The sequence below is a fragment of the Lycium ferocissimum genome, chromosome 10 (assembly GCF_029784015.1).
Source record: "Lycium ferocissimum isolate CSIRO_LF1 chromosome 10, AGI_CSIRO_Lferr_CH_V1, whole genome shotgun sequence".
NCBI classification, from domain to species: domain Eukaryota; kingdom Viridiplantae; phylum Streptophyta; class Magnoliopsida; order Solanales; family Solanaceae; genus Lycium; species Lycium ferocissimum.
Window position 1 is genome coordinate 5,697,039 of NC_081351.1, and position 22,765 is coordinate 5,719,803.

At 37.0% G+C, this 22,765-nt stretch overlaps 1 protein-coding gene and 1 non-coding gene across 2 annotated transcripts; both read left to right on the forward strand.

The window, feature by feature from the left end:
• The first annotated feature begins 535 nt into the window (after nucleotides 1–535).
• On the forward strand, nucleotides 536–4,041 carry LOC132035535 (probable E3 ubiquitin-protein ligase ARI7). The gene has a single exon (XM_059425827.1). It carries the CDS (start codon nucleotides 653–655, stop codon nucleotides 2,999–3,001), a length of 2,349 nt encoding a protein of 782 aa, XP_059281810.1. The 5' UTR covers nucleotides 536–652; the 3' UTR covers nucleotides 3,002–4,041.
• A 1,316-nt stretch (nucleotides 4,042–5,357) lies between these two features.
• On the forward strand, nucleotides 5,358–5,552 carry LOC132035605 (U2 spliceosomal RNA). Its single transcript, XR_009409338.1, has one exon. It is a non-coding gene; the product is annotated as a U2 spliceosomal RNA (small nuclear RNA).
• Nucleotides 5,553–22,765: the final 17,213 nt, after the last annotated feature.

Consider the following 22,765-nt stretch of genomic DNA (forward strand, 5'->3'; position numbering starts at 1 on the left):
TTACCAACAATAACATATTGAAGGTTCTCTATCAATTCCATTCTTTTTACTTCTGCTTCAATCCACTTTACCAATGGAATCCCATCAACAAATATAAGTGATCGTCTTGATGGGAATGGGATCGTAGGGTTGCTTGCCATTGTCACCAGAATTTCTCGAAAGAGCCTTCACAAAGTTATGGGGCTGGTTGGGGTTCGTGTTATCAGGCGGAAGAGTGAGGGTGTTAGCGGTAGGTTTCGTGGAAGGTAAGGGAGGGAATTGAGAAGTGGAAGTAATTAACAAAGGTTGGCCAGTCGTCGGTAACGGCTGACCAGTTCCCGGAGTGGCCATAGTTAGGGTTTACTGAAGTAGGGCCTGCATGAAAATCGCATGAGAGAGAAGAGAGCGTTTTTTTTTATTATTTTTTGATGTCCAAACGTCCAATAAAAAGAAAATAGTATTTGCCACGTTGACATAATGGGCCCATAGTTTCACGAAAATTGTATAGAACATTTTCCAATCACTATGCGGATCTCAACCATCTTATAAAAACAGTAATTTAGGGCTAAAATTTCTGTTCCGAAGAACAACAATAGCATATAAATACTTTCACTCAGCTCCCCACTTTTCAGTTTTTTACCTTATACAATACAAAATCCTTCACGCATTGATCATGGAGACCGACGTGGACATGTACGACGATGGAAGTGACGTGGAGTCTCTGTCCGGCGGCGATGACGTCATCAACGGTGGATACAGTGACGCATCATCCTCAGACGATGACGTCATCATCGGTAATGATCCTGATGATTCCGATGTTCTTCTTTCCGGAGACAACAAAAACTACGTCGTTTTATCCGATGATGATATTCGTCGTCTCATGGACGACGATATCAACAAAGTTTCATCTGTTCTCTCCGTTTCGAAAACCGAAGCATCTGCTTTACTCCGTAGGTATAACTGGAGTGTCAATAAAGTTCATGAAGAATGGTTTGCTGATGAATCAAAGGTTCGAGAAGCTGTAGGGTTAAAAATAATACAGGAGAAAAAAGTTGATGTAACACAACATATCATAACTTGTGGAATTTGCTTTGAGGATTATTCCTCTTCTGATGATGATGGGATTTTGAGGATGGCTTGTGGTCATCCTTTTTGTGTTGAATGTTGGAAAGGGTATATTTGTAATTCGATAGCTGATGGTCCTGGATGTTTGAATTTACGCTGTCCAGAACCGTCTTGTAGAGTTGCTGTCACACAACATATCATAGATCGGTTAACGTCGGAGGGTGATAGGAAGAGGTATTACGGGTTTCTTTTCCGTAATTATGTTGAGGAGAACAGGAAGATTAAGTGGTGTCCTGCTCCAGGATGTGATTTCGCGGTTGAATTTGATATAGGGAGTGATAATTGTGAAGTTGTGTGTGGTTGTTCGAATTATTTTTGCTGGAATTGTACGGAAGAAGCTCATCGTCCAGTTGATTGTGATATGGTGGTTAAGTGGATGGAGAAAAATAATGCGGAATCGGAGAACACAAATTGGATTTTGGCTTACACAAAGGCTTGTCCTAAATGCAAGCGACCGATTGAAAAGAACGAAGGGTGTATGCGAATGACTTGTCGAGATCCTTGCAAGTATCAGTTTTGTTGGTTGTGTCTTGATTCTTGGGCGCTTCACGGGTATAATCCATGTAACAAGTACAAGCCAGGGAACGAAGACGAGCAAAAGAAAGAAATGGCCAAGCAAAGTATTGAGAAATACACGCATTATTACGAGAGATGGGCTGCTAATGAGAAGTCAAGGAAGAAAGCTGTAGAAGATTTGAGGAGAATGGGGGAAGTGAATGTTAAGGAGCTGAGTGAATTGCAAAGCGTTCCAGAGACACAATTGAAGTTCATCTTAGAAGCCTGGAAGCAGATTGTGGAATGTAGGAGAGTGTTGAAGTGGACTTATGCTTATGGGTTTTACTTGCCTGATGTGGAGCACACGAAAAGGCAGTTTTTTGAGTACTTGCAAGGACAGGCGGAGGCCGGTTTGGAGAGGCTTCACCTTTGTGCAGAGAAGGAACTGGAGATTTACCTGAATGTTGAAGAAGGTAATTCCAAAACATTTGATGATTTCCGTATAAAGCTTAGTGGTCTGACTAGTGTGACTAAGAACTACTTTGAGAATTTAGTTAGAGCACTTGAGAATGGTCTTGAAGATGTGGATTCGCAAGGAGCTCTTGGTAACATACCAACGAGCTCCAAAAGTACTGCTGTGAGCAGCAAAAGGACGAGTTCGAGGGACAGAATGCTCGTCAAGGCAAGAGCTGATAAATTTATGACCCTCATAAGAACTAGAAATGCAAAACTACCTAGCACTAAAAACACTGTAAGTTCGAAACATGTCTTAATTGCTGGTGGGGTAAATACGAATAGCTCCAACAATCTTGCTATAAGTGGACACAACACTTTGAGAACAGTAAAAAATCCGCTTGATGCTGGGGGCAGCAACTTTATGGGAACAAAAGATGCTGCACCTGTAGTTGCAGTTGCAAGGAGTTACACTGTGGGCTCACAAGCTTTACCACAACCTGGGGCCGGCTCGAGTAATTTACAGGTAGCTGGGGGCAGCAAGGTAATGAACATTGGAGCAGGCAGTGTGACAAACTTGGCAAATGCACATGTGGCTGGAAGAAACAACCTTACTGTGTCTAAAACTCCACATGTGGCTGGGAGCAGCAGCAGAATAGGTGGTGGGAAAAAGCGCAGGACAACAAATGCTGGGCCATCCGTAATCATAAAGTTGGATGACGACGATGTAGGAGAGGCAACTTCTGCCACAGGAGCATCATTAACACAAAACTTGATTGATGATTTGGAAGGTTGGGCATGCGATTCGTGCACATTTCTGAATGCTGGCTCTACCACGACATGCCTAATGTGCAGTGAAGATGCTTCTGGCAGTTGGGAATGCGAAAAGTGTACATTTCTCAATAAGAAGCGTGCTACCACATGCCAAATGTGTGAGCACAGTAGATGAAGTCCTTGCACCTAAAAATAAATGGCTGCCGGATGATACTCTTGGCCACAAGTTAGTTTTTGCATTATTCTACCTTACCGTTTTATCAGTCTTATGTTATGTCTTTTGGTCAATAGCTACCTAAAAGTTTCTTATTGTATCATTTGGATGCATAGGCTTTTGGGGAGTAGTATAGTTATACATATATATATATATATTCATGGTAATTCTAGTGATACACATTCTCCAGGTACATAACAGCTTCAGCTTTTCTTGTTTTGATTAATATACTACTAGGCACTGCCCAGTAGCTTTTTTTATTAATAATCCAATCCAAACAAATAGCTTAAATCATGTAAAAAATAAGAACTTGAAAGAATAAAAGATACTACTACGACTTTAGAACTTCTAAGTTGCTCTAAACCATAGTTACGTTTGAAAAGCCTATTTCCTATATTACTTCTCTAAAACTGGCTTAAACTATTGATTGTTGAAGCATCATGTTTGGTAGGTATGGACTTTGTAAAGATGTGTATGACCGTGTGCCACCACATCACTGTATTCCATAAGTTTCTTCTATATTTCATCATCTCTTCTGTTATCTTCAACCCTTTACAGGCTTTACCCTAAGAACTGGACATTGCAACTTGTCATAGCATTCTCGGATTCTCCTTCGCTGTACATCTAATGCTCCAAATGAATTGTAATATATCATGAAACTCCAAAGCATAGTTAGCCATGTGATCTGCTAATTTATTCCCTTCTCTCATAGTATGTACTATCTGGACATTGCATTTCATCATCAGTGATCTGATCTCCTAAATCCAATTGATTGCAGACCTTGGTGGTTTTGATAGCAGCTTCAGCTTTGTGTTATTACTTACTAGTAAATGCCAACACTTTATTCCCTTTGTCGTGAAGCCTTGAAACTGGTACTTCAGATTATCTCTTTATTCAGATACCAACGTGGCTTTGGAAGCTTTTTTGGAATCTATAATTCTGTTTTGATGTCTTTTAGGTCTTTAGCACTTTTTAATTTTTTTTTTTTTTTTTTTTTTTTTTTGAAACTGAAAAAAAAAAAAAAAAAATGAGTCCCCATGTATTATAATGTGTAAGGACTAAATTAAACAATGAGTCCTTGAACATGGAGACAAGCTGATAATTATGCCTTAGATCAACATCTCTAGAACTTGTGTAATGAAATCTCAAGCGTGTTGGTAAACTTGAAGATGTAGAAAATTTGAAAGTAAGTCATGCTTGGCTTAAATTTTTCGAGGGTGACTAGTATGTGCAACCTTTATTTGGTTGACACAGCAAATGTTTCTCAAAACCTTTGTTATGATCATTGTTTGCACTGGGTGCTCCATAATTTTTTGTTTTCTAATGAAGTGTGGCTTTACCGTGATCCTGTTCTCATCCCACATCAAGACCTCATTTATCTTCATTGGTGCAGCCAAGTTTTTATTACAGAAGGCCTCTTTCTACCAGAAAAAAAAAATGTGCTTTGTGGGTATTATACCTTTTGCATGACATCTATACCTATCTCGACTTGATCTATATCCCTTTTCCTTTTGCTAACACAAAAATGCTTTATCTAGCTGCATGTTGTCAGAGCCTAATTGATAGGGAACACAACTTTGAGAAAATTATTGCAGCCTGTTCCAATATGCCATATTGATTGAGTTTATGACTTAAGAAATTAATTGTGGTACATCTCTTTAGCTAATTTTAGCCTTCGTGTGCCTTCAAAACCCGTAAAGGTAATGCAGCTGAAAATTATCTTGGTAAATGCTACTCCCTCCAGATCAAAAAAAGTGTCCACTTAGCCTTTTTTTCTTGGGTCAAAAAGAGTGTTCACTTATCAAATTAAGAAAGAATTAACCTTATTTTTTCAGATTTGTCCCCTATTAAGTGTTATTTGATTAAATCCCAATACCGATTTAATTAGAGCCAGTTTAGTCAAACTACTTAATTTTTTCTAGGAGTTAGTATTTTCTTAAGGGGTGTGCAACTGACTAAGTGGATATTTTTTTTGATCCGAAGGGAGTAGTATAAAAAGACAACTCTGTTCTATCGACCTTTATTTATACTTTACTACTTGACCAAATAGTTTTTTAAGCTTGGAATGTTATATAAATATTTTTCTGAGTATATTGTCATTAATTGCTATTCTTAGCTTTGCTCTCTCGTGTTTAAATCTATGTATTTGAAAGGTGAACATAAAACTCTCCAAAAAATGTAGATGTTGAGTTCCTTTTTGGGAATTAATAAGAGCAAGAGTGGTGTATTAAGTTTCGCCATCCCACGTTGATAGAAAATGGAAAGCAGAGAGTTGGAGAAGCATTATAAAATGAGAGGCCTGTGAACAAAGCAAAGTATAACTTTCTCAGCTTTTTCTCTAAGATCAGGTGTAGTATCTTTTCTTATTGGTTTAATATTTGATATTTGAGCCATTGGCTCAGCCGATATTACCGCAATTTCTTAGGAGGAAGGTTCATCGAGGTAGCTTGCTACCTGGGCTTTTGCGCGTTGCCTAAGCGTTGCACTACGGAAAAGGCCTGGCGCACCCCAACAAATCAGGTTTAAATGTTTTGCTTTAACAAGACGAGCAAATTGTAGTTCAGATTTTGAAGTGTTGGGTTTTTTGTTTTTCCAATTTTCTTATATCTGTTCTTTCCGTTTTCCTTTGCGTATGTTCAATTAGGTTTGGTCTCTCTGAATTATGCATTTCCTCTATTATTTACAACTAGTTGCTAGTCCTTGCCTCTGCTTTCATCTATGTGCTTCTTTTGTTAAAAGTTTCATCCGACATTGTTTCTCATGTATCTAACGATACTAAGGTTTGAAGTTTTAATCTAAATCCAAGCCCTTGGAATGGGATGTACGTTTACCAACACAACCACATATAAGCACTCTGTAAACGGAGAACTTAATGATAAAAGCTTGGATGCAGTATTTTTACTTTTACTGATTCCAAGATTCTTCAATTTTTTCATACCCAAGAAACCAAAACAATATAGTATATGATACAAAGTTGATGTTACCTTTATCGAAAAAAGATGTAGTATATGATACAGAGTTTTGCAAGGCCTATCGGTTGAACAATAATGAAGGCAAAAGAGAGAGAGAAGACAGATGAATCATTGTTAATGTACAGTAAAGATGTTTCTGGCGGTTTGTAATGTGAAAATATTCATTTGTCAATAAGAATCATTCTGCCACGTGCTAAATTTGTGAGCTCCGACAATGAAAAGTCTGCAGCCATGCGCCGACGGGGCAATGTCCGGTAAAATGGGCATAACTTTTGGCACAGAGCTCAAATTACGAACGATTTGTGACGGTACAAACAAGACTCAATGTTCTTTAATGTGATATATAGGTCACATCTCTCTTTATAGATTGAGAGTTATGTTCGTTTAAAACTGGGGCTTGTTTACTCATTTGAAACTTTAGTTCGTTGTGTAATTTCAATTTGGCTTGGCCCGAGGGCTCTCCTTAGACCCTATACCATATCACTTCAAATACACCTTTTAAACTTATTATCATGCTTAATTGATTTTATACTAGTCCATAGCCTATTTTGACACACACAAAATGATATTTCCAACCTTATAGCGCGCTTTTAGGTAGTAGACTTAAATTTGATTTCTTCCAAGGCGTTACAATTACTAGAAGTGATTTCATCCATGTATATATTTTTTTGATTGACAAGGAAATCTACAGCCACTGCCCTTAGGATGAACTCATGATAAACTCTATTCCAGTTTAATAGCTCGCAAATCACACTGGAGAGGTAAACCACACTAGGCAAGCCTTGTGCAATAAGCTCGACCGAGAAAGTATGTAGGGCGTTTCGAACCTGCGATCCCCATCTGGGAGATCTCCCGCTCTACCAAAGCGGGTCATTTATATAATATTATTAGTAAAGAGAATCTTTATACCATGTCTTTTATTCTAATGTGACATTCAAAAGCACTGTTGAAGATATTGATCAAAAACAAATTTTCTAGCAAAAAGTGTATTTCAACTTGGCCGACCACAAGCTCTTCCTCTCCTATAGTATTTTTCGTAAAATTCATCTTGACATACACTTTTCAAAATAAACAACAAAAGTTTGAATAATCGGACAATTAACCTTATTTTGAGAATCTAATTATTATTACCATAATCTAAAAAGTTGATAAATTAGTCTTCGCTAATCATCTTTATAAGTCATCAATATATATATTAAACATGAGGCCAGACTATCTCTTGAATAAATAATTAAATAAACTTGAAAATCAAAACGAACAGTAAGATAAATGAATTCAAAATCAGCTGAACTTATTGATGAGTTTGACTGGTCATTCCCCACAAGATTTTCCTTTTTAAAAAGAAAATCAAGATAGGTACACAAAATTTTAATTATTCATTATTCAATACTTTGGCACCTATGTAACAGCTAATCCAATTCATACTCTTCTTCATTTGCCGCTAATTAGTCCCACCATTATCAATAATCTAACTTTATATGTCCCTCCTTTTTATATTTGTTTGGAAAAAGAGAAATGGAAAGAAAGCTAGAAGAACAACTTCAACCAAAAAAATTCCTAAAGTTTGTAGTCTGTGTTTTTGTCCGACTGCTCAGTGTGAAAAGAATAAAAATATTACTACTAATATCTTTTTCATTATTATTCAGTTTTTTCTTTCTATTGTTGCTTTAGAGAGAGGAATGTCAAGGAAGGAAAAAAGATGGAAAAGGAAATGAGAAAAATGGACCTTTCTATGTGACAGTAAAATAACTTTTCTTTTCATATTCGGATGGTTTCAAAGGTGGAAGGAAGATTCAACAACTTTCCCTCCATTACTTCATTTCTTGTTCATTTTCTTCATTTTAATTCCCCTCTTTTTTTTTCCTTCCTTCCTATTCAAACAAATTATAGGCAAGGAACCTTTAGAAAAAAAAAAAAAACAAATTTCCTCCTTTCTAGCTTTAGTAGGCTTTTGGCCATGAAAACCAAACATTATTCACTTTATTTGGAATTTTGAAGTTGGAGTTGAAGATGGAGTTGTGTTTTGTTATAGTTTTTGCAAAGAATATTTAGTTGTTTGAATGTATTGAAAGTGAAAATAAGGTTTTAGGTGTTTTTCAAATTCCAAATACAATTTCAAGTTGTAGTTAGAATTTTCATGGAACGTTGATTTTCAAATAAAGTGAAATAATTTTCCGGAAAAAAAGTGAAAAATTCTCATGACCAAACGTGTCCTTAATCTTTTGTATTCGTCCTTCGAAATACCAAACAAGGAAAATGAAACTTTCAAAAAATCTACTTTTCATTTCTTTCATTAATCTCAATTGGAAGATCTTATTTCTTTCACAATGTTTATTTTTCTAATTTTTTTACTACTTTAAGTAGGGAACGTTTCCCCTTTATGTGTCATACAACGCTTATTTGAATTATTCAAATTAATAATTTTCAAATACCAAATGATTAAATAAAATAAAATTTTATTTAATTTTCAATGTGACTCAAATTATTGTTTATAATTAAAAATGTTGATTAAAATCATTTATCATAGGTGTAAATTGAAAACGTGATGATCTTTGCAGTTAGATATACATATGGAAATCTAGTAGAATTTAATAAATATTAAATTTTGAGTTCATAATTTTAAAAGTACAATCCGTTCAGTATACAAAATAAATAAAAAAATTATACCATCAAATTAAATTTTATATCTGCTAATTGAGACATTTTAAGATTGATTGACTTTAGTCTTCTTCCAACAAATCGTCTTATAGATACTTGCCCCGTCAACTTAAGGTGGTCATTTGGGCAGTCTAGATTTTCACTTTCGGATTAAAAATATATTGTTCAAATTAAGTCAAAATAAGTTCGAACCGGATTAAGTTTTAAGCCTGATTAACTAATCGACTTCATTATTTCGAGTTTCAATTTCTAGCCTAGAAGTTGAGTTTCTTCTTCCTCCTACAAAAATGAAAATACAAATAAAATATTCATGTTAAAGTGCCTTAAAAGTTTCTCCTACACACGACAATGATCCAAATACTATTTTAATTTAACAATACAAACATATAACTATTAATTAATATATTTTCAAGAAACAATTTGTATCTTAAATACCTAATTTAATATCATTTATAGAGGCACATATTTGTCAGTTATTAACTTTTAATTTTTGATGATTAAATTTTATTTTTTAAATTAATCTAACTGTGTAATTACACTTATACAACCAAACAATATGTTTGTAATTACACTGTAATTATGTTATGACAAACAAATAGGTTGTTGTAAATTGTAATTAGTATACTGTGTAATGACTAAGCTGTGTAATTACTACCCTAGTAATTACACCGATTCTAATTACCAGGTGTTTTTCCTAACAGACCCTTCCTAAAAGGTTGGCCAAACATACTATAAAATTTATATCCCAATTCAAAAATGTTAAATATTAAATCAAAATTTTATTCATAATTCAAAAAAATTGGATTTCGGTTTGAATTTGCCGAAACTATGCCCACGTTTTTTTAAAGACGTGGTCATAGTTTGGGCAAAACCCATCTGTACGACTGTACATATGCCCACCTCTACCGTCACGGTCACACTCAACACAAGTTGTTTGAAAACATATGAATGAATAAATAATTTCAAAAACCCTTCCAATACCCCTACCCACTCTCTATTTGTCAGCGTGTGAGCCACAAAACCCCAATTTCACAGAACCACAACACACACCGCCACCCACACCTAAATTGGACGAAGGGAGTAGTAAAATTTATATCTCAAAATTCAAAATCTAAATTCTGCAATTCAATTGGAAAATTTTGAAACATAAATGAAAGAAACATTGGTAACCGATGTAATTTAAGTCTGGTAGGAGAAGAAACTTCATTTCCTTAAATACACTATCCTAGAGTATCAAAGCCTATTCATGATTGTGTCCTTCATATACTAACAAATTGAAACATTAATTTACCTCCTTACTAGATATATCTAACTGTGACCTTGTTGACATATGAATTAGTACCTTCTTAATTAAAAAAAATAAAAATAAATTAGTGTGGTTATAAAATCAATTTCAAAGAGTTAGTATAATATATCAAAAGAAAGCAAGAACAACAATAAAGAGAGACAAGAGAGACGAGAGATGTTTCTTATTTCTTTCAAGTGAATCAAAGTGTGTACAAAATCATTTTCAATGCCTCTATTTATAGGGCCATATTGAGTAACATTAAAGGGTGCCATAAACATGATATTTACCCTTGAGAAGGTGGGGAAGATTATGGGGTTGTGGGAGATCAATGAAGGAGTAGTGGAGGTGTGCACATAATGGTGGAATAACACCTAGAAGTTATGGACATCCACATTTATATTATTTACAACACTCCCTCTTGGATGTCCGATAATGTGTCTCGTTAAAGCCTTACTAAAAAAATCCCGTGAGAAAAAATTCTAGTGAAAGGAACAAGTGTACACATATCTTGTAATACGTATTATTTGCTACCTCGTTAAAAATCTTGTCAGGAAAACACAATGGGACAAAATCTTGACTAAGGGAAAAAGAGTACAATTCGTATTTTTTCCCCTTGATAAAAAACATCATTTAATATTCGGGAGACGAGCATTCCTATCCTGTATATCAACTTCTCAAATGTTGAAATTGACAATGCCTTAGTTAATAAATCTGCTAAATTGTCCCTTGAATTTCTTGAATATCTTTTCACCATTCTTTTGAAGATCTTGTGTGAAAATAACTTTCTTGTGTGAAAATAACTTTCACTGAAATATGTTTTCTTCTGTGCCACCTTCAATGTGTCAAGTCTTGTAGATGATATCTTCCAAACTTATATTCCATCCAACTATTTATAGGAACTAGTGAATGTTGCCGCGCTACGTGCTGTCACTATTGAAATTAAAATATGGTTAAAAATATAAGTATTTTTAGTATGATTTTTGTAATTATAAAATTGATCTTTTACTTTTTTGGTCAAATTACCTTCTTTAGATTCCCGGCCACTCGTAACAAAGAATGATTATTTTTTTCTTATATCCACGGTAGCATACAACATGATGCTTTATAAAGTACATTAAACGCTTTCTCAAGAACCTTATCGGCTGACATAAAGGTCAGGATCATAGTCCAAATCTCTCTTAATATAACAAAAATAATTTATTAATTAATTAAGAAAACATTCAAATGAAAGAAAATATCATCTTTAAAATAATAAGTCTTTAAAATACGATGAAATTTATTATCTATTTAATTATTAGTTTTATATATATATATATATGTGTGTGTATATATATATACACACACACACACATATATATATATATATATATATGCTTTCAGTTAATATACATCAAGATTAAAATTTTATCGATAAATACTTTGAGATAAACAAAGTTATTTCGGTGAAAGAATGACATTGTTAGAGAAACCCATTTACATATACCCCTTCCATTCAAATTTGTAAGTAGGAAGATTCAACTACATAATACTTCTTTAAGTTAAAATGAGTGTTCACAAATATATAATTTCTTGGTAGTAACAGTTTAACAAATTTAACGAAAAATGATTTCACATATAAACACTTTTTTAGAACAACTTTAAGAGCAGAAAGCGAGAAAATATAATACGATGTGGATATATAACTATGCTTATTTTTTTCCTTGTTGATGGCACACCCTCTAAAATAGGATGATCTATGATGCACACCAAAAATCGGCAAAGCAAGTGTGCTTATATTGCAATGAGAAAAAATAGATTACTAAGCAAATTGTACAAGTTTCTCAAAATACATTAGTTTCCTCTATCAAGAAACAATTTGTATGAATCCATCAATATACTATTTAATTGCAATTCAAAGAGCAGTATTAAGATAAAATACGATGAACTCATATCCAAGAAATTCATATTGCATATATTCTATAAATCACAAAAACTGTGAATCTATACTATCTAGCAAGTTGTACAAGTCCCTTCTTAAAATGTTCAATTTCCTCTTCCAGTACACAATCCCTTCTTAAAATGCACTACACAATCTCTATATGATTTATCACAAATTGGATGAACCCATATTCAGCAAACTCATATTACCAAGCAAACCAAAAAAAAAAATGGCTATCTATTGACTTTTCAGAAAAATTAAAATAGTTACACTTCAAAGAGCAGCGCAACATCAAAACAAAAAGTGACCTCACCCTGTTGCATATTATATCAAAGGATAAATAACCAACTGGATACACAGAAAGAATAACTCAGATGGCCATGGAAGGGAAAAAATCAACAATTACGAGAGGAGTCGGTAATTCCATCGATGACTCCTTTTTTTCTTTCTTTGAATCATTTTGTAGTCTGTTGAATTTTCTACTTACTGGTACTTGTTCAATGAAACTTTGTTCATTGTTCCTCAAAACTAATTAGAAACAAGGAAGAAGGAAAAACTAAGAAAAAGAGAAACATAACTATAAGAAAAATAGAAGACTGGGGAGCAAACCAAGAGTTTTTCTAATGCTCCGGCGTCAATGAACAGATTGACCTTAACCAGTTATATATTTTAGAATGTTTTGTGATTTTCTGCTTGAATTAAATATTGTAGAACATACAACCTCTTGCTCTCCTTTTTTGGACGTTATCAAGGTTATAACTACTTCTAGTATCCAATTTCTTTGCTTTCAATTCTGACATTTAAATCTTATAACTGCCTATTAAAAATGTCATAAAAGCTGAACATTTTTTTCTTCCTCTCAAGTGTTATTTTTGAAGCATAAGAAGGAAAAAAAAGTAAAAAAAGGAGAAAAATAAATAAATAAGATCCTTAGCCAAAGAGAGGTGCCACATCACCTTATCTATGCATAGCTTAATATTATATATAGATACATTGAGCACACCCTTATCCATAATTTTTATCACCTGTTGACACATTCACCTTCAAGAATGGTCGGACATTCGCGATGCTTATCACAAGTCACATTCTCTTCAAGGAATTGACTATAACTATTTGTAAGATAGTGCTTCATAAATTTTCTTTATATACTCATTTCCATGTGTTGACATTTATGATATTTTTATGATCCACCTCAAGATCACTTCGAAAGGTCATGTCACCTCCATTTTGTATTTTTTTTTTATGGAGGATTTACAAAACTTATCAAATTAGATCGCACGACAACTGCATGTCCAATAATCTTTCATACCAAATTGATGACAAAAATTACCTTCACATTTTGAAGGACTACTTGGAGAACCCATAGTATTCTTCCTTTTATATTACCACAATGATGATTAACCTTATTTTGTCATTTGCTGCGCCTTCATTTAACCACTTGGCGATAGACCAATTAGTTCCAAAGGTAAAATTCCTTGAAGAAGGAGAGGATCAAATGATCAAGATGGTCATAATAATGAAGCAAGTGCTTTAAAAGGGCACCAAGACATAATACTTCATAAAACATTGGGAAAGATTCAGGTACCTGAAAATGATGATTAACCTTATTTTGTCCTTTGCCACGCCACGTTTATTTGTTTAACCACTTGTTTTCATTTAGACTTATTATGCACTGCTACTATAACGCCCAATACTTTTAAACTAGCTTACGTTCATGATTCAGGACTTAGAAACTGAGACGGAAGTGTTGGAATTGAAAACTTGATTTCGACGACAGAAGTGTGGGCTACGTCAAAATGGGCGGGTCACACTTCAAGGTACAAGCCGTACTTTGAAGCCGCACTTTGCCTTGGGAAAAATTGGAGTTTCTGGAAATTTCCATCGAGGTACGGGCAAATTGTGCTGGACGTACTTCAAAGTACGGGATGTACTTTCGTTGCGTACATTCCAAGCTATCTTAGCCTAACTGACAATCCAGGTACAGGCTACAAGTACGGGCCGTTCTTCAAAGTACGGGACGTACTTTGTGCCCGTACTTTTCCCGATTCAGTGAATAGTATAAATACGAGACTTCAGTTTTATTTCCCACTTTTCTCAACTCTTCAAGCCCTAGGACGACCTGCTCTTCTTCTTCATCACTAAGAATACTAAGGTAAGCAATCTCAACCTATTCCAAGTGGATTCTAACATATATTAATGAACGTTAAGCAAGGATTCATTGTTCTTAACCTAGGGTTTTCAAGAAAACCAGTCTAAGGGTTATGAGTTTTGGAGCGTATACAGGTATGTGAGGCTAACTATTTATGTTAGGGGATATTTATGATTCTCCCTACGCCTCGTTCTTCATGTTTATCAGTAATTGACTCAGAATACAGTTTAGCCCTAGTTCTCATGAACAAGTGTAGAACTTCTATCTTCTAGGGATATAGTTTCATAATTCGTTCATGATCATCATTTTGAATATCATGAATCCAGTACGTAATCATTATAGGCCCGTGTATTGACATCACATGAGTCTCAATCAGTGTGTAATCAGTTGTTGGCTTAAGTTCCATAATCAGCAATCATTATCATGCTATCAGTTAGCTTTCAACTTTAGTAATATGAATTGCTTAATGTTGAACACCTATATCTGTATTATGGGCCCTAGGCCACAGTTTACTTATGCGTATTGCCTGGTTCTGAGGACATAGATTTGTGCATATTTATTGGGCCCTACGCCACGGATTATATTATCAGTTACACAGGTGATTCTTCATTCAGAAACAGGAAGTATTCACATCTTTACTTCTCATGTTTAGTTCAAGATCGGATATCGCTTTCGCTTTCGGTTTCATGTACTTGCGTTCTTCTTTCGCTTGCTTTACATACCAGTACAATTCAAATGTGTTGATGTCCCTTTTATTGCTTAGGGGCCTGCATCGCAACGGTTTACAGGTTGACGATTCTCCTAGCTAGGACTTACTCGTATCAGCTGCTTGATAAGCCCAGTTCCTTCGGGGCGTTATCACATCTTAGTCATTACATTATGTCAGTCAGTTGGGTATGCCGAGGCCTTGTCCCGGTTAGATAGTTATCCTTTCAGTATACTTTAGAGGCTTTATAGACTACAGCTCAGTCAGATATTAGCATGCATTTGTGTTAGCCTTGTTAGCTACTTATTCAGACTCATTTAGTATTTCCGCATATATGATATTACAAAGAAGACCTTTAGCAGATCATCATGTGTTAGTATTATTTCCGCACTTTTGTATGTTTTGATATCACATGTTGATTCAGCCAGCCTATGGGTTCGCTCGGTCATATGCAGCTAGGCACCGAGTGTCGTGTTACATCCAGGCCATAGTCCGGGGCATGACAAAGCTTGGTATTAGAGCCTAGGTTCAAGTGTCCTAGAGAGCCTATGAAGCCGTGTCCAGTGAGGTCACTTTTATGTGTGTGCGCGCCACACACATAAAAAGTTAACCACCAAGACATTTAGGATTTGTCTCACTTCTTTAATACACTAGTTCGTGCAGTTAGAGCGGTACTTAGAATTCTTCTAACTCGTGAGAATTGCGTATTTCAGAAAATGCCTGCAAAAAAAAAGTACAACAAGAGGACTATAACTACTAGCCAAAGGGCTACCGTTGATGCACCTCCGGAAGAGAACACTCAGCCGAGACCGCCCCGCCATCGCATCGAGAGGCTGCGCGGAGGCCCGTCCTACAATTACACCTCCCAGTGCGTCAGACGTGGATGTTAGGGGAGCTATTCGGTTGCTCTCTCAAATCGTTGCTAACCAGACGTAGCGACAGGAAATGACTCCTAGCTCAGGTGCTAGTGGTGGGTCGGGCCTATTTCTGAGACCCCGTAATTTCGTGTATGAGGTTCTGCCAGTGTTCAGTGGTCTAAGAAGGAGGAGGACCCGCAGAATTTTATTGATGGACTCCAGAAAGTATTTCGTGTGATTCGTGCTACTAAGACAGAGGCAGTAGAATTTGGAGCTTTTCAGCTGCAGGATGTGGCTCACATTGGGTATGAATTATAGGAGCAGTCCCGAGGGAAGGATGCACTTCCTGCTACGTGGGATGAATTTGCAGATGCTTTCATTAACCACTTCATGCCAGTTGAGGTCAGGGAAGAAAAGGCTATTGAGTTTGAGAGGCTAAGGCAGAATACCATGACAGTCCAAGAGTATTATCTCAAGTTTGTCTCATTGGCCAGACATGCTCCCCTCATGGCTCCCGATATGAGGGACGTGGTTAGGAGATTTGTTCTTGGGCTCATACCTGATTTGCATGGTGATGCTAATACAGCTGCTCAGAATAACAACATGAACATTGCCAAGATGGTTGCTTTTGTGCAAGGTAATGAGAGTAGGTTGAAAGGCGGAAGAATCGTTAAACGTAAAGACAAGGAATTCAAAGAAAAGCTAAGTCTCGTGCAATTCAATCATAGGGGATCTCAAAGGTGGAAATTGGTAGTTTTTTTTTAGAATAGTCATCGCACCGCTCCCTCGTGCCCGCGTGCCCATCTCGAGGTTAAGTATAATCGAAAGGCTGAAACTTTGAGCGCCGGGCTCACAAATACCGATCAAATATGGCTAACCATGGTTTTCAGCACCCTACTTGCAACACGTGTGGTAAGAGGCACTCAGGAGTATGTTATTCGGGCATGGATGGTTGCTTTGGGTGCGGTCAGCAGGGTCACTATTTACGTGATTTCCCATCTGTAAGATAGAATATCGGAGGTAATGTAGCTCAGTCTACCAATTCAGCAGCTCCCCGCAACAAGCCCAACAGAGGCTTGGGGCAGCAAAGTCCGAAAATACGGGCAGTGGTCAGAACTGTTTGTATGCGTTGGTAGGCTATCAGAATGCAGAGACTCGTATAGATGTTTTCACAGGTATGCTCACGGTTTTCCCCTTCGAGGTTTATGCTTTTATGGACCCAAGATCCACCCTGTCTTATGTGTAACGACCAGCTTGGTCGTTATCGTTCGTTATCATTTTTTCGGCACTTTTGACCTTTTTTCGAGCTTGGTTAGCTCACTTTTAACCGGAGGGGACCGTTGACACGCTTCTCGAAGGTGTTCGGGCTTGATTGTGGTGACTTTTTGGGAGAAATTGGCTTTAAGCAAAAAAGAGTTGACTCAAAGTTGACTTTTGGGTAAACGAACCTTTTTTAAAAATTCGTCTATTTTGAGAGGTCCAGATGGTCATTTAGAACTTGTGTGTATATCTGGTTTGATTCCCAATGCACTCGGGTACATTTTAAGACTTGGGTTGGGAAGTTGGAATTGAGGTATCGGGGGTTGACTCGGTCAATGAGACCTCCGTTGGGAATTCTGAGGCCACGAGTACGTTTGTAGCGTGTTTTTATATATGTCTGTATATGTGGTTTGTGAGCAGATGGCCTCGAGTATTAGTCAGGATTTCGGATTGAGATTGTGTTTATTTCGGAGAATTCTGTTGCTTGTGTCCGCCATGGCGGCACCCTTACTATCCCGGCCGGGGCATCGCCATAGCATGGGCCGCCGCGACAGGGGTGTGCCAGCCGACCGTCTCGACGGTCTGAGAGGTCGTCGGGGCTGGACTGCCATAGCGGTCCCACTACCGTCGTATCGGTATCAGGCCTATTATTTCATTAATTCTGTATTAAAAGCCGCCCTTAGTCTCTCATTTATTACTATTCCGAAAATTAAGCTATTCGGAGCAATTGTAGAGGATTTTTGGAGAAGATTCTTGGTGGTAAGTCCTTCTAATCTCTTTGCTATTCTATTACCCCTAATCATCTTAGAATCCCTTTATCTTGTTAGTTCATTAAGTGATGGAAGATTAAAAGTGGGTTTAATGAATATTCTATCTAGGCTTCTAAATCATGATTGGTTGGTTGGGTTAGCTTCTTTAAGTATTGAATTGATGATTAGAATCCTTTATTTCATAATTTCTTCCTAATTAGAGGCTAATTTGTGGAATTGAAAGTTAGGGTTTATACCCAAATTTGCAGGGTTTTGCCTAGAATCCGAAATAAAGTGAATTGTTGATTATTCTAGATTGCTAATGATGGGAATTGATCACCTAGAGGTTTAATTTCATGTTGGGACCTTTAGATACCTAATTTCACCCTTCTAGTTCATAAACCCTATTCCATAGGTTAGGTATTTGGGTCTTGATAGAAGTAGGGTTTGTTTTGATGTTCTCCTTAATTCTAATTCCATGATTCGAATATGCTTGGACTTTCTTGATCTCGAGGCTCAAAGGAAAGGAAAGGCTAAGGAGTGATTATTGGTGTTATTGCTGTTCGGCCTTCCAGGTAGGTTACGGTTTACCCTATGGTGAGACTTCGTTTAGTGAAGCATATATTTAGACGACATTGTCGGAGAAAGCATGTAAACCTTCGAGTATGAAGTTGGGTTCGATATTGTCTTAGGTTGGGCCCTGTTGTGTGACTGGGGTTAGCCACCCCATTGTGTTGTGATTTGATTATTCTATTGTGTTGGCTTGATGTCGCTTGATGATAGTAGATATTGGAGACTATTGATATATCTTGATCATAATATTGTAGTATCTTACTTGTTGACGTTTGATATGAGGATAGTGTTCTTTATGACTTGTGTAGCCTTTTTATGATATTATTGGCATACCCAAAGACTTGTGATATTGATCTGATCATTGATGTTGTACTCATACATTACACGCATTCTCTTCCTTCATGATATAATATTTATACACTGATGATGCTTGAGAAAACATTGTAATGAGCTGGGCTTAGTTGGATGAGAGTGACATGAGGTCCGATATTCGATGATTGTTCCGCAATCGTGGCCGCGTGGTAGCGAATTCCGATGTTTGTGCCGAGATTGTGAGGTAGCGGTATCCAGGTTGTCGCCGGACCGCGAGGTACATGGATTTCGCCGGTCTCCCATGGGTTGTGCTACCGAGACGTCGATACTTCCGTCCGGAGTTCATGTGTACACAGCATTGCATTACATATGCATTTCATACATTATTGCATTGCATTCCATTATAGCTTCATTTTGATGATCTGGTGATATACTTGTGTTATTTGGATTCGGATTGATTATATTGAGACTTGGCGCTCTTGGGATTAGATGTTGTAACCTAGGTGACGACGTGTACTTGGTTTCTGATTTGTGTTGATTTATACTTGTTGATTTACCTGTTTATCTTACTTTATTGTCTGGATTATGTTAGCTAAACTTAGTCAGCCTATGATACATACCAGTACTATTGTCACGACCCGACTAGGGCCATGACGGGCACCCGGGGCTAACCACTGAGCACCGCTTATTCTATTACTCATCTTGCTTTCATTCATATCGTTTATACTCATGATTATAGAAAACTATTTCATTTGAAACATACTTACTTTATATACATGAGCCCTTCGGCTATCAAAATAATACATACATATATACAGTGAGAGACTGTGAGACCATACTACCCACACTGCGTATCTACGAGCCTCTACTAGAGTGCTAGACATAGGGACGGGACAGGACCCCGTCGTGCCCAATATATATATACACACACATATATACCAAAAGAATAATCAATGGCACCTCCCATAAGTTAAGGAGTGCTCTCAACCGCCCAATGGCTCCTATGAGTCCGGATCGCTCCCCGTCTACCGTTGGCATGAACACAACGTCCAAATAAAACCGACGTCGCACGAATATTGTACCGAGTATGTAAGGCATAAACAATAATGAAACATCAATGAAACAGGGAAGCATCAAATGAGGAGCAATCTATATCTGACTGTGAATCATAAAAGAAATAATGCCTCGCCGGCTTACTTTCAATCATCATATCATATATGCATAAATAGATAAGTCGCCCGACCATATGTGTGCGGTGTGATAATCAATAGCATTAGCCCGTGTCCGGTGCCTCCCGCGTCCGGGGTACCATCTCATGCCGCCCACTAGTGGTGTCCGCCCACGCCATCCGGCCACAAGGTATACGCTGCCCGCCTTAGCGGTGACTGCCCGGCCATTTAGGCGCGGTGTAACATCATCATCATATGCTTATCATAATATGCTCATCATAATATACTCATCATAATATGTTCATGGAAACTCAAGGACGACTATACTTTATCGGGGTGACATAAGGTCGTGAACCCCCGATTACATTATGGAGCATTCATAAACATTCTGCCTCACCTTGAAGGAATTAGCATATAAGGTGAGTGTATATAATGATCAACATCAATAGATTATAGATGACATCATTGGCTTTCTAGGAACATCATATCATTATCGTACTCATAGTGTATCTCTTATGTCATATAGCTATTCATGAGCAAGGACTCTTAGTTTTCTCGAAGATAGGAAATTCATGAAGAAGGAGGAAATTCATGTCATAAGATTCATGCCTTAGAAAGAAAGGACTAGCCTCACATACCTTTGTCATTTAACTAGACTATCGCTTGCTTGTTCTCCTTTAATGCCCACGTTCTACCTTCAAGAGAATTCGTATCGACGTTAGCTAAACAATCATAAAAACGTGCTTACTAAAGCTAGAGAAAATTGGGCAGCATTTCCTTTGTTTATACGACTTCCTCCATATTCCGTATCAACTCCCAAACATTTATAACAACCATCACAATATCATAAATAACAATCATCATTCACTTGCTTTATCCGCATTTCACAATTTCACTTCAAATTCTCCATAATCATGACCAAAGTTCACTATCGCGTTCTTTCTCATACAATACTTATTCCATGTTCTAAATGTCATTTATAACGTATTTATAATCTCAACATATCAATATCCACAACTCAAACTAAACTTCTATTCAACGATGACACTATTGCCACATTTATAACCCATTTCCTATTTCCTTCTATAATCCAAGTGTTTCAACTTATCAATACTTCCAACATCATGAAAATACCATAAAACTTACCTTAGATAGCGTAGAAACGAGTCTTGAGTGGAAATACTCTTCTTGCACCAAAACCCTATTTCACTTCTCTTGGGATTTCTTGGTTTAGATGACTTTAATGGGTTTCACACTCTTGATTTATGTTGGTTTGATGAAGTTGATCATCAATTACCTTTGTATTCTTGTGGATGAAGTGTAGAGAATATTCTAGAGGGTTCTTGACTTGTGGAGTGAAAATGAAATGAAAATGAAATGAGAGAGAGAGGTCTCTTATATTAATTCACAATCTGACCCGACCAGAACATACGGACCAACATACGATCCGTATATTTTTCACTGGCCATATGTCTGGACCGTATGTTAGGTCCATTGAAGTGTGCCATTCTGGGCTGAACCTACGGCTGGACATACGGTCCGTGTATTTTATACGGCGCATGTCTGGCCGTATGTTGCCCAAAACCTAACCGAGACTTGTTCTCGTCGACTCGTTTGATCTCCGATCCTTATGAAACCTTCTTAACACTTGTTTAAAACCTCAATATCATTCTAAGGAACATCATAACTCTTCTCCAAAACATCATTAGGATGTCATTAACTCGGTACTCGTAATTCTTATCCGACACATAACATATGACTTGCTTTCCTTGACAACTTTCTTCTCTTACCTCGAATGTCTTTGGAAATCTTAATTAGGACCATCAAATGCTATTTCTTGCTTATCAAAACATCGTATACATCATACCCTTCGATGGCCTATTCACTGACGCTAACGGGAAATTTCCCAGGTGTAACAACTGTGGTTTTGTACTGACCTACACTTGCTGCATTCTTTTATGAATGCAGAATTCTAGGTAAGTTCGACTTCCATTTCTCGTGGCTGATAGTCTCTCCGAGAGTTGCTCAGAGTCTACAGGGTGAGCTCGAGACGTCTGCCGCTTTGAAGATTCTTCTTTATTTATGTCTTATGTTCCATTCCGAGACATATTCAGACTTGATGTATTATTGATATTCCAGACTTGTATATTCTAGATTAGATGCTCTTGTATGGATTAGACCAGACTCTGGGGTGTATTTTCTTTATTTCCGCATACTTTCTATATCATTATCGTCAGACTTACATGATTTTATTTCTTCCGCTTATTTAATTAATTCCTTGTGTTTCTACTATTGTTGGGTTGAGGGTTTGCCTACCGAGATGGGAAAGGTAGGTGCCCGCACGACTTAGCTGAATTGGGTCGTGATATTATGTAACCCCATATATTGCTAAGAAATTTGGGATAGAACCAGAAACATTGCATGAACCCTTTGAAGTATCCACTCTAGTTGGAGAATCAGTTGTAGCTAGATGCATCTACAGGGGTTGTCCGGTCATGGTTTATCACCGCAAAGACTATAGCAGACTTAGTAAAATTAGAGATGGTAGAGTTTGATGTAATCATGGGCATGGATTGTTTAGAGTCGTGTTATGCTTCAGTGAGTTGTAGAACCAAAATAGTGAGTTTCAATTTTCTCGATGAACTTATAGAATGGAAGTAATTCAAAGAGTAACTGTGGGTAGGTTTATTTCCTTCTTAGAGCGTAAAGATGATTTCCAAGGGGTATATTTACCACTTAGTCTGAGTTAGGAATACAAAATGCCCGTAGCATTCACCTTCCGCCAAATAAGACAGTTGTCTGTGAGTTCTCACAAGTGTTTCGAGAGGATCTACCCAGAGTTCCTCTCGATAGGGAGATTGATTTTGGAATTGATCTACTTTCCGGCACTAAGACGGTATCTATTCCTCCGTATAGAATGGCCCCAACAGAATTGAAAGAGTTAAATTTCAGTTGAAAGATCTTCTTGACAGGGGATTTCTAAGGCCAAGTGTCTCACCTTGGGGCGCACTTGTCTTGTTTGTCCAAAAGAAGGATGGGTCTTTGCGTATGTGCATAGACTATCGCCAGTTGAACAAGGTCACCATTAAGAACAAGTACCCTCTCCCTTGAATT